The 15,899-nt window shown below is 35.6% G+C and overlaps 1 protein-coding gene across 2 annotated transcripts in view; it reads right to left on the bottom strand.

Annotated features, from left to right (window-relative positions):
* Nucleotides 1-427: 427 nt before the first annotated feature.
* The window catches only part of LOC107667793 (death-associated protein kinase 2-like), a 23,760-nt gene continuing 8,288 nt past the window's right edge, over nucleotides 428-15,899 (bottom strand). Inside the window, exons 2-13 of one of the 2 annotated variants that reach the window (XM_016459512.1) lie at nucleotides 15,224-15,285; nucleotides 9,194-9,360; nucleotides 7,926-8,147; nucleotides 7,344-7,482; nucleotides 6,596-6,725; nucleotides 3,645-3,693; nucleotides 2,903-2,929; nucleotides 2,299-2,451; nucleotides 1,925-1,970; nucleotides 1,724-1,813; nucleotides 983-1,069; nucleotides 428-878 (exon numbers count right to left, since the gene is read on the bottom strand). In XM_016459512.1, coding sequence (XP_016314998.1) covers nucleotides 798-878; nucleotides 983-1,069; nucleotides 1,724-1,813; nucleotides 1,925-1,970; nucleotides 2,299-2,451; nucleotides 2,903-2,929; nucleotides 3,645-3,693; nucleotides 6,596-6,725; nucleotides 7,344-7,482; nucleotides 7,926-8,147; nucleotides 9,194-9,255 — 1,086 coding nt within the window. In that variant the 5' untranslated portion in view covers nucleotides 9,256-9,360; nucleotides 15,224-15,285 and the 3' untranslated portion in view covers nucleotides 428-797. Of the gene's footprint in view, nucleotides 879-982; nucleotides 1,070-1,723; nucleotides 1,814-1,924; nucleotides 1,971-2,298; nucleotides 2,452-2,902; nucleotides 2,930-3,644; nucleotides 3,694-6,595; nucleotides 6,726-7,343; nucleotides 7,483-7,925; nucleotides 8,148-9,193; nucleotides 9,361-15,223; nucleotides 15,354-15,899 lie in introns of those variants that run through there. The other variant, XM_016459511.1, reaches the window with a different exon arrangement.

Raw genomic sequence — 15,899 nt, 5'->3', positions numbered from 1 at the left:
TACAAGCTGCTAAAATGTATTTGAGCTAGATGTTAGTACCGAGTATAAATGAGGCTTTATTAGAATAAAATATTTAAACATTACCGTTCAAAAACTTTGGGATTGGTAAAATGTTTTAATCTCTCTAATCTTTCAGCATCAATTACTCCAGTCTTCAGTGCATGATCCTTCAGAAAACATTCTAATATGCTGATTTGTTGCTCATTAAACATCAATATTGAAAACAGTTGTGTACTGTTTTTGTAGAAAGAATAGCATTTATTTGAAATGGATTTTTTTGTAACAATATAACTGTGTTTACTATCACTTTTGATCAGTCTAACGCATCCTTGCTGAATGAAAGTATTCATTCCCAAACTTTTGAACAGTAGTGTATATATAGCATGTATATATCCCACTGAAATAAATCTGAAAAAAAAAAAAAACTTAATGTTGTAGGAACATCCTTCAAGACACCTGACCCTCCTGTCAACAGCACTTCAGGTAGAAGCATCACACTCATTCTATCAGAGGTAGAACTCTATGAACACGCTTGCATATTAGCATAGAAAACCACAATGATCTCTTGGCCCCATCCCTCTTTCAGATGTGGTCATCCACTGTAACTGGATAAGCAGCTGGTGGTTTGGGCAATTGCATGCACTGAGGTTCAAGGCCTTTGGCTAGGGAAAGAAATCCTGTGGATTGCGGCTTGTTTCTGCCCCTGTTGGCAGTACAAAGTACTGCAGGTTGAATGAGCACTGCTGCTTCATTACAGGGAGATGCTTGTGGTTTGTGACTCCCTCTACCAATAAGATTTATGAACTGCTACTAAGACGTCTGCGTAAGAGAGAGGCAGGTTTTGTGCCGGTGTCCTCCTGATCGCTCTCACAGTCTCTCTGATTGGGAAAAAAAGGGAAAGTAAAGAAATATTGCATTATTTATAACAATTAAGCACCTTTACCATGTACTTCTCATTATGTGTTTTTCAAGAGATTCTTACCAGTTCTTGTTGCTCCGGACCGCGGGCCTTACACAGTAACTGCAGTCGACAAAACCGATTACAAGCTGAAACCATGTTAAAGGACATCTGTGTGGTGAGAAAAACAACTAGTTAGGAATTAGTTAAGAAATATTACAGCCTATCTGTACAAAATATTCATCACAATCCAGACAGAAAAAGAGCAACAAAAGGGCATCATGACAGAGTTACATAATGACTCAGTGTTTCTACTGAACAGCAGGTGTCTCTCTTTACTCATAGGTCTGTTAGTTTAGAGAAGTGAGTCATTTGAGTCAGCTAAGGTAGTGTTAGCAACCGATTCAGACACTTAAAGGAACAGTTTAGTCATTTGTGTTGCTTTTTTTTAGAGTCCTGTGTCACAACTGGGAAACATGAAAAAAAAAATCTATGTTCAAATTCTTGCAAAGGAATAAATAACAGATTTTTGGGTGAACTATCCCTCTAAGAGACAGTGAAGAGCTTGTATCATCACATTATATCAAAACAGCTGCCGATTAAATGTAAAAAGGCACTGAATGCAGAAATGAGAGGCCGATATGACAAAAACAGCAAAACTAGATGTTCATTAATACTACAGGAGGGACAGAGAATGACTGAGGGAGACAAAAAGACATAAAAGACAAAGTATGCAGTGAGACACACAGGTAGTGACAGAAAAAGTTGGTCTGTGGGTAACGACAGTCTACACACTCCAGCCAATAGCAGGTTTCTCTGACCAACCTTCCATTTCCTCCTCGCGTTGAACTTCTTAAAGTTCTTCATGTTGATGGAGGAGCGGTTCCTCTTGGCTATTTGAGTTCTATTGAGAGGCTAAAAGAGAAATGGATGCGGAAAACAGTTACTGAAATGATCAAGGTAAAATGAAAAATAATTACGTCATAAAATGTAATATGAGGAAACGGGTGAGTTCACGCATCTCACCTTAATCCAGGGGTGAACGAGACACTCTTCTGCTGTCATTCTTTCACTAAATACAAACACACAAAAGCAGTATAAAAATATTTAACCCTTATAAATTATTAATTAGGCAAAAGTTAGATTAGACAGTTAAAGATCAAATTAAAATAGCAGCTTGAATCTGAAATACAGTTTATATTATTCCCTCAAAGCAGAGCAATCGGAGAATCTTTCAGTCTTTGAAGAAAATATATTTTTAAAAAGTGTATTAATACATTAAAATGTATAAACAAAATAATGAATAAATATTCTTTTTAAATGTTTTGGGAAACTTTCACCTACTCAAAACCAATTTATAATCCCAATTATTCTAATATAATTCATCTGATTATTGCTACCTCTGGTCTTTAACTAGTAGTTTCTGGATGAAATCTTTAGCCATGTTGCTGGTTTGGCTGAAGTAGTGAGGCTCAAACTCATAGTTCATTGCCACGATGTTCCTCAGCGTCTCTTCATCCGTCTCGCCTTGGAACGGTGACAGACCGCTCAAACTGATAGCATAAATATACATGAATAAGAAATAATATAAAAAAATAAAATACAAGAGTTTCTACATATATTTTTACTGCAATATCTCTTCACAGTAGTCTAGGATACAAAAAAATATGTTAACATTTAAAAAATATGCACACCACCATTAAGATTAACTGCTTTATCCCTGCGTGAAGATAAAGGCTATTACTAGTCAGTCTGTTGGTTATCTACTCCATATCTGGTGTACTTCATTTCTGACATGACTGATCTCATCCCACAGGACCTGACTTATATAAACCTGAAAAAGCACATTGCTTGTCAAACGGGGAGGCTTTATTTCAGAGGTAATTTAAGTCCTAGTTAAAATCTGAATATTTGGAGCAGCACTTTGGGTTGCAGACTGATTCTTAAAGGATTTGACTGTCAGGAGTGTTATCATATGATTAATAACAATGGAAGATTACTTACAGAATGTAGGTAATGACGCCAATGCTCCTGAAAAACATCACAAGAACATGATTAATCATCATTAAGTGAATCTTAAAACTGGTATATAGAATTCTAAGCAATTTAACATGCAAAAAAAAATAAATTACAAACTACTGTAAACTATTTTAGACTATTTTTAAATACAATATTTTATATATTAAAAAAACATATATATTATGTTTAAAATCTATTTATTAAAATTAATATATAATTCCAAAATATAATTCATAAGGTTTACATTTTGATATAGAAATACACATTTATTTATTTAACACATTATTTTATCCAAAGTGACTCGCTTAAACTTTCACATTTTCACCAGTGTTCTCTGGAAATCGAACCCATGACCTCTGCTTTGTTTGTGCCATGCAGTTCCAGCTGGGCTTCAGGAACGAATGAGATGTAAACCGAACATGTGTTATGCTAACATTATGCTAACCAGACACGAGTTGCTTTCTTTGGCGCAGCAGATGATAGCTACTGCTTTTTGTCAAAAGCCAAACTAGTTTGCCTTCTGACAATGTTTCGCACTTGACGTCCATATTCAGTTTCATATTATGAAGTAAAAATACATACACACTGAGACAGATGCACACAGTTGGGGATGTCGGAGAAAGACAAATCAAGTGAACATGCCTGTAAACTCTTTTATGCACTCTAACACTATATTTCCATGTATGTATAAGTGTTTGTGTTGCTAATTTAACTTGGTAAGACTTACCACATATCTGCTGCTGTACTGAGAGGCTCGTAGTTGATAATCTCAGGGGCTGAAACAGATGGAGAGAAACAAAGGCTTTTGTCAAGTAAAAATAAAAATCTCCTTGTTGGCTCTCATTAATTCTTCAGCATTTTTTCAGTTGCAGCAGTGCGCTGAACTCATTTTATTGCATTAATCAAACGTTTCAGAAAGCTTTGGCCAGACAGAAGCAGACATATTTGAGAAGTCAAACTGACAAAATTACACCATTAAGTGCATTCTTTGAGACCAGCAGCACATGCTCACGTCCTCTCATGAACCACAGTAGATTGTGCCCTGTTCCCCACTGAGTTTCATACGAACAAAGCTTCACTTTACTTCACTTTGATACAAACCAAGAAGGGGTTTAAAATAGCTGACTAGCAAACAAACTAGGCATGAAGGTCATTTATTTGACTGAAACCACACAAAGAAATAGTTTAAACAAACAAACAAAAAACTGCTTTCATAACTTATTCACCCTCATGACTTTTGAACACAAAATGTTTGGAACAATATGAGGGTGAGTAAATGAGGAAATTAAATTTTTGGGGGGTTAACTATCCCTTTTAAAGTGGACAAGCCTGTTCGTCTATCAAATGAAAATGTGTTTTAAATGACAAAGTGGTGGTGATAGTTTAATTATTGAGGATTTTGGCAGCTAAAAGGTTCATCTAAAAGTAGGGCTGATTTAGGAACTGGAGTGTTACTGAAATCACAATTCAGCCAATCACCAGATGTGCTAAGAAAAACACTAAAGCTCTAGTTGTTCACAAAGGACTTCCTCATGATAAGTAAAGTGCTAGTCACTTTGAACAAGAGGGTCTGCTTAATATCAAGTAGCATACTACTTCTGCCTAGTCTCATGGAGAAATACTACATGGTTTGTCTAATACCCTTATTCAATATTCACATTTACATTTATTCAGCAAGGTACAACTATATTTATAGGAAATAATTTATATCTTAATCTTTTTTATATCTTAATAATTTATGGGAAATATTTATATCTCATAACAACTAGTAAAATGATTTCGTATTGATATCATTATCATTTACTATCATATTATTAATCTATTTATTAAATGTATTTATTTTTATTTGATGAATACATTATTTATAATTTATTATTTAATATTCATATTATGCATATTTTAAAAACTGTAGATAAAGACGAGTATTTACATCTCACAACTAGTAAAAACATGATTGTTGCTATTATTATTTTAAAATTACATTATTTTATTTATTTCATATATTGTTATAATTTATAATTCAATATTTTTATTATGTATACTTTTACTGTTCAAATGATTGGACTATTTAGTATTGTGTCCAAAATCCGAATTAAAACTAATTCTGTTTTGGATTAAAAATGATCCCTATTGGTATTGCTTGTAAAAAATAATATTGGTTTCTAGTCTAGCTTCTACACAGTTTCAGGCCACACGGACAAAATATGTGTGCATCTGCATTCTGTCAAGGTCAGTATTTAAAAGAATTTTGATAAGTGTAGCCAGATTGTGTGTGTGTGTGTGTATGTGTGTGTGTGTCACATTTCACTATGTTTCCTTTAGTTTAAAGGAATTGATGAGCTGTTAAATGACTCAAGGACATTTCTGCAGTACATCAGCAGTGACATTACATCTGTGATCTCACAATAGTTATTTCTGTTCCTGTCCACTCAATTTTCAGCTGAACTTACGCAGCTCTGCCATTTCATCTGAAGTTAGTCTCCATGGAGACAGCTAGAAATAACAGTTGTGCATATTGCCAAAGGCAGGAGCATAATGCATGCAGAGACAGAAGCAGGTGTAGAGTCAAACACACACTCGAGCAGATGCAAACTCAACATGCGCACACACACTTCACAAAACATACTGTACACAGGTATGTAAATACAGGCACTATTATTATCAGTCAGTGAATATAAAAGCATACACTCAACTGTTGACACATTTATTGTTAGCTGATTAAATAATAACAAAACTGGTTTAACAATACAGAAATTTGAAGGTAACTCTATCGCCCCCTTGAGTATGGAGGTTTGTTACCACCATGAATGAACGTTAAAGGGATAGTTCACCCAAAAAATGAAAATTCTGTCATTAATTACTCACCCTCATGTCGTTCTAAACCTTTGTTCATCTTTGGAACACAAATTAAAATATTTATTTTACGAGCAGAGGAATGCACAAGCATATGTCATGGTACTGTTGTGAATGTCGGTGGAAACTAACACGGAAGAGAAGAAATTGTTAAATAAAGTCTTTATTTTTGTTTTATTTGCGCTCTCGGATTTCATAAAAAATATATTTTGTGTCTTACGGGTTTCGAACGAGTAATTCATGACAGAATTTACATTTTTGTGTGAACTGTCCCTTTAAGTATACAATACCGTCAATAAGATTTTATATTTTGACAGAAATTATAACTTTTATTCAGCAAGGATGCATTAAATTGATAAAAGTGACAGTGTAAAGACTTTCATACTGTCACAAACCTATTTGAAATTCATTCTATTCTTTTGAACTTTTTATTCATCAAAGAATTCTGAAAAAAATTTATCATGTTTTTCACAAAAATATTAAGCAGTATAACTGTTTATAACATTGTTGATAATAAGAAATGTTTCTTGAGCAGCAAATAAACATATCGAAATTTTAAAACAGATTTAATAGAAAACGGTTCCTTAAAATTGGAAAAAATATTTCACAATAACAGTTTTTACTGTATTTTGGATTAAATTAATGCAGCCTTGGTTGAGCATGAAACACGTTTTATCTTCTTAAATTCCGACAATAGTAGAGTATATCTCATGCTTGTGGTATTGGACAAGCATTCAGGTCTGCATTTGCATATTTGCGTAGGTTTATGGCCTTTAAATGAACACATTCACTTGAACTCAAAACCACACAGACTGAACCACTCACCAATATACTGAGGGGTTCCACCTAAACACTTATACTCTTCTCCTTGAATGAAGCGATGAGCCATGCCGAAATCAATGATCTTGATGTCTGGATTGGGAGTGTGTTTGTCCGACAACATGATATTTTCCGGCTGAAGAACAAGAAGGAAGATAAGAACATGCCTTTTGCCTTATACACAACACAGGTTTATTTATTTTTATTGTAAATTATGTGTTTAGTTTATTAGGTTGTACATTTTTTAAAGGGGTCATATGATGCGATAAAGTTGAAAAAGTGAAAAAGCATAATAGGACCCCTTTAAACCTGTATTGAAATTCATCTAACCCTAACCAAGGTATTTTTTTCTACACAGATTTTTAGGTCAGTAAAATACTGGTAAGGTTTCTTTCAGAAGCTCAGTAAGGTTTGATGACACAGATATAAATAAATATTACAGATATTTAAATATATAATAAATGTAGTGGATTTAAGGGATTTTCACAATGTGAACGCAATCGAAATATTTGTCTGAATAAATATTGTTGTGTTCGAAGTGTCAAATTTATTTTGGTCAGAGGTGACAGCTTGGGTGAGAAAGGTACACAGTCCACTTCCTCATTACCATTTTGAAATCTTTATAGGAAGTGACATGTTTGCCACACAGAGTAAAAATTAACTTTCGAAGGTCATTTGAAACTGTGCATGTGGTTAATTGGTTCGGTTTTCTGACTTAGATGGAGGCTAGCATAAAAATGGGCTTCCTGCCTACCTTCAGGTCAAAATGGGCAACGTTTTTTTGGTGCATGTAGCTGACACCTTCCAGAATCTGCTTCATGAACTCAATGGCTTCCGTCTCTGTGAGGTTTTCTTTCTCAGCGATGAAATCAAAGAGCTCGCCACCCTTTATGCTATATACAAAAAAGGTAAGATCGACATGAAAGAAGAATGAACCATAGAACAATGAAAAACTCTTATTCTAATGTAATGCAATTTTTTTTCAATTTAAATACAGTATTTAAATTGTAAAGTGCAACTGTAATTAAATTGAATTAATGCTGATTTTAATAAAAATTGGGATTTGGGAGTAAAATATGTTAAATTGTCATGAAAAACTTATCATTTAAAAAGAGGCCATGCAAAATATATTTTATATTTTTTACTTTTTATTTTTAGGTGAAATACGATGGACATTTCACATGGTGATATTAATTATTTGATAACTTTCTGTTATTTTCAATATAGAATCATCCTTCATTGAACACAATCTCTCAGCACCTTCATTCAGGTGTGTTTACGCCATATTTTTTTATGTACTGTATTTAAAAAACAAAAAAAACAAACACATACTCACAGCTCAATGATGAGAACCAACTCTGCCCTGCTCTCAAAAACATCTTTGAGAGCCATGATGTTTTGATGCTGAAGGCTCTGTAGGATCTCCACCTCCTTCTCCACACTCTTCCTCTCCAGGCCCAGCCTGCTTCCTGCACCTTTCTTCAGCTTCAGGAACTTCCCCGCCCACAGAACACCAGCGGCCCGTTCCCGCACCTCACGCACCTGCCCGAAGTGACCACTAGGATGGCAATAGACAGAATGAATGGAGATATGTGTTAAGACGATAAGAACTAGGTAGTTATTCAAATGTGTTCCTAAAAAGGGTCAAAACCGATAATCATATATACAGTACAATGAATGTATAGTGAACCTATTGTATAATGTACATAGAATTTTGTATATATGGAACTGTAAAAAATTTTAATTTTCACTTTTTTATTTGTTAATTTATTTTAGATTCTTTATTTTATTTATTATTTTTTATTTAAAGTTTTTCATGTAGTTTCATTTTAATGTAATAATTAAGCAATAGAACCACATTAAAAAAGAAAAAAAAGAACCTTAATTCATTAGTTTTGTGTTTGAATATTTACAAAATGGATATTTTGGAACTGTTGCCATGTTAATACCAAAATATTCTTTGAAGTGCCTTTAAAATACTATTTAAATACCAATATATATGAAAATGATCATATTGTTTTTATATTATATTATTGTTAGATCAATATTTTGGTATACACAGCCATTCAGAATCTGGGGTTGGTAAGAGTTTTTAATGTTTTTGAAAAACCTCTCTTATGCTAACTTAATCTGAGCAAAAATACAGTAAAAACAGTGTATTATATTATTACAATTTAACTTTTTTTTTTCAATATTTTAAAATGTAATTTATTCCCATGATGGCAAAGCTGAATTTTCAGCATCATTACTCTAGTCTTTAGTGTAACATGATCCTTCAGAAATCATTCTAATATGCTGATTTTCTCAATAAACATTTCATTATGATATGCTTTTTTCAGGATTCTTCACTGAATAGAAAGCTCAAAAGAACAGTATTTATTTGAATTATTTTTATTTATTTATTTTTTTGTAACAACGTAAAGGTTTTTGCTGTTTTACTGTCTATTTAATGGATCCATGCTGAATTAAAGTATACATTTCTTTAAAAAAAAGAAGAAATCTCAATGATCCAAACTTTTGGACAATAGTATATACCATGATACTGTCATCTGATACATCCTTTTTTTTTAAGTAAAGAGAATAAGACTCTTTACATCTCTTTACCTTCCCAAAACATTTCCAATCTCATAAAGATCTTCAACATTATCCAGCTTGAAGACTGCCATGCTGCTGTCTCTCTGTCTCTTCAGTGTCCTCTGTCTGTCAGTGTCCAAAGGCAAGCTATGGGCTACTGTATAGTTCTCATACTGGAGTTAGCATTAGGTCCACACCTATAAAACACAGGATGGTAGTAAGTGGCCTATTTCTCTAAACAAACAGAAAACATTTCTTTCAGAATTTAACTAAACTTGCATGATCATTTACATTAAATAAGCATTTCATGACTTTAAAGGCTGCTCTGACAGCACAACTATACTAGCTGGGAACAGAAAAGGAGAGATATCTGGAAATCATTTATGAGTCTGGAATCCAAACCCATCTGATACACCAGAACTACATACATGAGAAAGAATGTTGCACTAAATGCTCTGGCAATTCAAACAGATGTAAACAAGACAGTCCTTTAAACTTCAGCCAAGTGTGGACAAACCATTAGGTCACAATTTGCAACATAGAGCATGAATATAGTGTGGAAAATTGCCCAGACCTCAGTTACCCTTCCATGATTATATTAATGCATTCTTAAATAATGAGTCCATTCCCCACACTGAGGTGTGGTGTAATTAGTTTTCAAAGGTTTACAAAGTTTGTCACTATGGGAGGAAGAAATGAGAAAATGAATGAGGAGGAGTTGGGAGGAGAAAGATTATTTATGGAGTGACAAGACAAACAAAAAATATCTGTTTGCCTGTCCCCCTATATAATCTATTATTTATCCATTTCAGAGGAGAAAATGTGAGATATAAATCTAAATGGTGGGATATTGAAGGTGGATTATTTCACATTGCATTGCAATCAATGTAAATAATGTAAATGTGCTGTGAATGTGGAAAATATGGAATGTGAGAGCAACTGCAAATAGCAGTTTATCTGATTTGAATACAAGCTGGACAAATCTGTTGCGTCTGCAGGTGAGCAAACACTAATTCAAAACTAAAAAAAAAAACATGTAGCCTCTCCCTTATAGACTAAGCATCGCTATTATTATTTATTTTATTTTATCTGAAGTAGCAAATTTCACACTTGACAACCACCCTGATCACACTAGCAACAACCCTAGAAATGCCCTAGAAACATTGCCTGAACATACTTACAACCATACAACAAAGTAGTGTTGTCATGGTACCAAAATACCAGTGAAAATCCACTGTTCACGGTACCAATTTCGGTACCAAAGCAAAACACAAAAACATGCTAATTAAAAAATTTGACTATACTTTCATTTAATCCAAACTGTGTACATATTTAATTGTTAAGGGCTTTTGAAAACCTTCTAGAGTTATTCAGCCAAGAATAACAACTAAGTTAGCTAAAAGACAAAAAAAAAAAAAACCCAGAACTGCTTTTCTGACTGATATGACACAAACAATGTTAACCATTTGTACATTCACTAACACGCATATTTTAGATTCACAATTCATTTAAAAGCCTCTGGTGTGTAAAAATAGTAAATATCATCATGTCCTCCTGTTTTTTTACCCTAATAAAAGTTATAGGATCATTAAATAGTTAATAAAGAAACTTCATTCTAATGCTCATTATATTAGCGTTAGCCGCGCTTATGCTAACGATTAACTACTCTAATAACAGCGTTTATTTCATCGGTGTTTCCCACAGACTTGCACTCTATTTGTGGCGGCATATATATGCAAATTCATTCTCTGCCAGCAGGAGGCGCTTGTAGAGCGGGAGAGATAGAGGTTTCCCCAGTAACAGCTGTAATCAAATAAGCGCTACGCTCACAAACGCTGCTCAGGCATTACAGGAAAGATTAAATGAAAATGACATCCATCATTTTCTGAAGACAGTCGGTTTCCTTCAGAAATACAGTGATATAAAAACACCCACACCGGGTTTCGACTTTGACACGTGCACTCGTGCAGTGCTCATGTTTATTCAACGAAGTCAAAGCCTTTTGGAAAATCTATTTGTGGCGATCAGTTTTGATATTGTGGCGGGCCGCCACAAATAAATCAATGTATGGGATGTGTCTTTGTCAATGTGTCTGTCTTTAAAGTGTTTTGTTTAGTTTGGTGTGTTTCCTCCTTTTGATGTCACCATGTATCAGTGCTGTTATGAAGAGAGCGCATCTGCGCACCTTTCGGATAGCGCATCAAGAACCGGGTTGACCGGGTACTCGGTACCACCGGTACTTAAAAAAACCTGGTACCGTAACGTTTAAATCTTTTTAGTACCGACTTGGTACCGAAGTACCGGGTCTTTTGACAACACTACAACAAAGCCCTGGAAACAACAATCAAGAACACCCTAACAATGCCCTAGCAACAACCCAAAATGCCCTAGCAATGAACCAAAATATCCTTGCAACCATATAGCAATGCCCTGACAAACAAAGAGCACCCTAGCAACCATCTGGACTATCCTAACAGCCATATAGAAATGCACCTGCAATGCCCAAGCAACCACCTGGAATGCCCTAGCAACCATCCATAATACCCTAACAACCATATAGCAACACCCCTACAACAAGCCTTAATAATGCCATAGCAACAACCCAGAACACCCTAGCAACCATTTAGAGGACCCTAGCGATGACAAATTAATCCCCTGGCAATAAATAAAATCATGCTAGCAACCTTAAAGCTGCAGTCCGTAATTGTTTTTGGTTACATTAGATTCATCCTCGCTGGAGCCGTGCCGACTCGCAACCCACGCAAGCTAGATAATTCCACACACAGCTGCAATTCCATGTTTTCAAACAGAGATGGCGACAAAGAGGCAAAACTTACGGACTGCAGCTTTAATGTTCTCACAACAACAAAAGCACAGAGCACCCTAGCTACAATATAGACCTAGCAACCACAAAAACACCATAGCAACCACCTAGCAATGCCCTAGCAACCCAAACACCCTAGCAACCACCTAGCAATGCCCAAACAACTAGAACACCCTAGCAACCACCCATCATTGCCTAAGCAACCACACAAAACACATTCTAACAACTACATAGCAATGCCCTAGCAAACCAGAACACCCTAGCAACCACACAGAACACATTCTAACAACCACATAGCAATGCCCTAGAAACCAGAACACCCTAGCAACCACCCAGCAATGCCTAAACAACCACACAGAACACATTCTAACAACTACCTAGCAATGCCCTAGCAACCCGAACACCCTAGCAACCACTAGCAATGCCTAAGCAACTAGAATACCCTAGCAACCACCCAGCAATGCCTAAGCAACCACACAGAACACATTTGAACAACCACCCAGCAATGCCCTTGCAACCAGAACACCCTAGCAACCACCTAGCAATGCCCTAGCAACCAGAACACCCTAGCAACCACCCAGCAATGCCTAAGCAACCACACAGAGAACACCCTAAAAACCATATAGCAATGCCTAAGCAACCATATAGAAAACCCCTCGCTACAACCCAGAGCACCTTAGCTACAATACAGCCCTAGCAACCAAATTGCATGCCCTGGCAATAACAGAAAATACCCTAGCAACCACTCCAAACACCATAGCAACCACATAGCGATTCCCTTGCAACCTCCCTGAAATGCCAAAGCAACAAACCAAAACACCCTAGCAACCATATAGCAATGGCAACAACCAAGAACACCTTAGCAATACCCTAGCAACCATATAACGACACCCTAGCAAGCAGCTATCTAACACCGTGGCTGTTAGTTTCACACAGAAACGAACCAAACACGTTTTCTTTAGAAAAAGTAATTCAAGTGTTTTTAAACATAGTCTAACAGTGTCTGGAATAGCCAGTCAGCCAATCAGAGCTCAGTGCTTAGAAGCCGAAAGAGAAAAAACAATCAAGGGAGTATCTTTTGAAAAAAGTTATTTTACATAACACAGATACAATCAAACATTTGTATCTAGAAGACACATGCCACACACACATGCAATCACAACACACATCTCGTGCTCCAGAATCCATCTGCATTGCTCTGTGATGATAAAGACAACAGCACATATTTCTGTGTGCCAAACTGAAGCTGACAGAGCACACTGGATATTCAAAGTGTTTAGAGCGCATGTCGGTTGCGTTGTTTAAAGTACACATCAACTGTGTTTAGAGGGAAAGGAACAGAGATGGAAAGCCTGCATTGATCAAGAGTTCTTTTCCAAAATGTCACCTAGGGCTGGGCGATATAGCTAAAAAATGTATCAACGATATAATGTTTCATATCGTTCGGTATCGATAATTATTGACATTTTTATAACCTTTTTTAAAACAAAGAGCAGTCGAAATTTTTTTTTACATTTAACCACTGTATTTTTAAATGAACTCAATTTATTGAGACAAACAACAAATATTTTTTTGTTTTACCAGTCAAACACAAAATAAAAATTTTACAAATATCTAATTTCTAATGTTTTATATGCAGATTAAATAGGTTAAACCTTTGGCTTGTTTCCCGAGGCCACAGGAGGGCGCGACGCAGTGAAAAGGAATAAACCTCCACAAATTCATGACGTGTTTTCTAAAAGTTTCAACTGTTTTAACTTTGCATGGCTTTCTATACATCTCTTGTGTGAGACGCGAGTGTAGCAGTCATATTTGTCCATCTAGAAAATGCGCTGAATATGTTAGCTACTTTATTTTGTAAACTCAGCTGAGTCAAATGTGTGACTGCGCCTGCGGGTTTAAGTGAGTGAGTTCTGAAATTTGAGCATGAGCTTGCTTCCATTCCCTTCTGTATAAGATCAAAGAAAGAACTTGAGCAATTCCAAAACCTGAAAACTTCCTGCTGAATCTAGGATCAGATCTCCAGCCATAAAACGCCCAAAATAATGATCACATCCTTGATTAAGATCAAAGTCCCAGAGCTACAGATTCAGAACAACATAAATGAGGAAAACAATGAGGGAGAAAAATGGATGGCAAGAAAATCATGGGGAAAGAATGTCTAAGAATGGACAAGACCAATATATATATATATATATAATAAGTATCGTTTTTTATTTATCCTCTTTCCTACTTTGCAACTTCAGGGATCTTATCTATGCACAATCAGCTTGTAACACTCCAAAGAGAAAGGAAAACTTGAAATCGCATCATATGACCCCTTTAAAATACAGCTTTGACTTGAATAAAACCAGTTAATCTGATGTTATCATATAAATCACATGTTGGGTTACCTGACAACTTGTTTTACAATGTGAGGAAAAACTTACACATGCAATCAGTAACGCCTACTTTCCAATGCAGCTTTCAGCTAAATCTATGCGCTCTAAACCAAATATGGACAAAGAAACTTGCATTTCTTGTTTTTTGAAAAACCCTAAATCCAGAAGAAAGAGCGGGTCTAATTGTTTACCGTCAGGGCCTGGGAGGGTTACTATCCAGAACCTGGTACATCTGGTGCTAAGCACCTATCACTAACTAGTTATGCAACAATCTGTGTTTCTTGGTTATTTCATTAATAAAGTCTGTGGCTGTCAACTGCCAGTTTTGAAACTCGCACAAGGTTTTTACACTGCAGGAGTCTTGAGAAATTTGCAGTTTGTGAGCAAATCAAATGTGAATAAAAGCGAACGTTTAAACCGCCAGTTTTTTGCTTTTGTTACGTTTTGCTTTGGTCTGACAATAACAGAAAATTTCACATGAAATGAAACGAAATCGCATAAAAAAATTCAAAATACAGTATAACCAAATCGAACGTCTCCTGTCGACTCTGTGCAGAACACGACCGAAACCTGCGTGTGGAAACTTGTTCGTGTCTCATTCTCGCGCGTCGTGTCTGTTTGATATTAATTCCACTGCGGGTATTTCTGAGCTCCGCACCTAGGAAGCCCCGAAGTGTCACGATCACGATGCAACGATTAAATTAGCGTACATTTCCTTGTATTATTAACTTCTATCATGCACTGCGACATATGTTCACAATTTATTTTCTCTTATCCCCCTGCTTTCATATAGAAGAGCCTATTCCATGTAAAATCCCCTGTAACCTGAAGAATCGGTTGAATTATGGGACGTACCTGGCATAGATCCGTCATGAACCCGCGTCGTGTCTGTTTGACGGACGGTATTTCCTCCGGAGCTCCGCTCGCTGCGGACGCGCTAGTACTGAAATGAGGAAACGCTCATGTTGACCATGTCAGTGCAGTGCCGGCATGTGGCAAGCCATTTTAACACTAGAGGAGAGGGGGGCACAAAATAACACGTTTTGACTTTCTCAGTTTGTGTAAATCCACATGGGGTCCAGAATATAATTTTTTTTTTATCCACAGTAATTTTACACTTGTCTAGTACAAATATGTCGCTTTGTTTCATAATTACAGTGTATACGTTTTTCTTTATTTACCCTCAAAAAATGGTAGTGAAATGTGACAACATGTCCAGTACATTGTAACATCTGAGGGGCATGTTGTAACATAACCATATGACAGCTTAAAATGTTATCTGATCGAATGAAAAAAATATATACAAGACAAACTAAAATATTTTGTTAATAAAATAAAAGAACATTTTTTTTTTTTTTTCAAATAAAATAATGGCGTTTTTTAAGAATTAAAAATAATCTGATTTTGGAGTTTGACAATGAACACATTGCAACCATGCTTGGGACGGCCCACATAAACGAGCAAAAAAGCTTTACATGTCTTGAAATAATAATTTCTAAACATTAAACATTGACTGTCAGTCTTTATTCAC

Source organism: Sinocyclocheilus anshuiensis, unplaced genomic scaffold, assembly GCF_001515605.1.
Source record: "Sinocyclocheilus anshuiensis isolate Anshui unplaced genomic scaffold, SAMN03320099.WGS_v1.1 scaffold2177, whole genome shotgun sequence".
NCBI lineage: Eukaryota > Metazoa > Chordata > Actinopteri > Cypriniformes > Cyprinidae > Sinocyclocheilus > Sinocyclocheilus anshuiensis.
The sequence above is the reverse complement of the archived record's forward strand: the minus strand, read 5'-3'. Positions and strand labels throughout refer to the sequence as shown.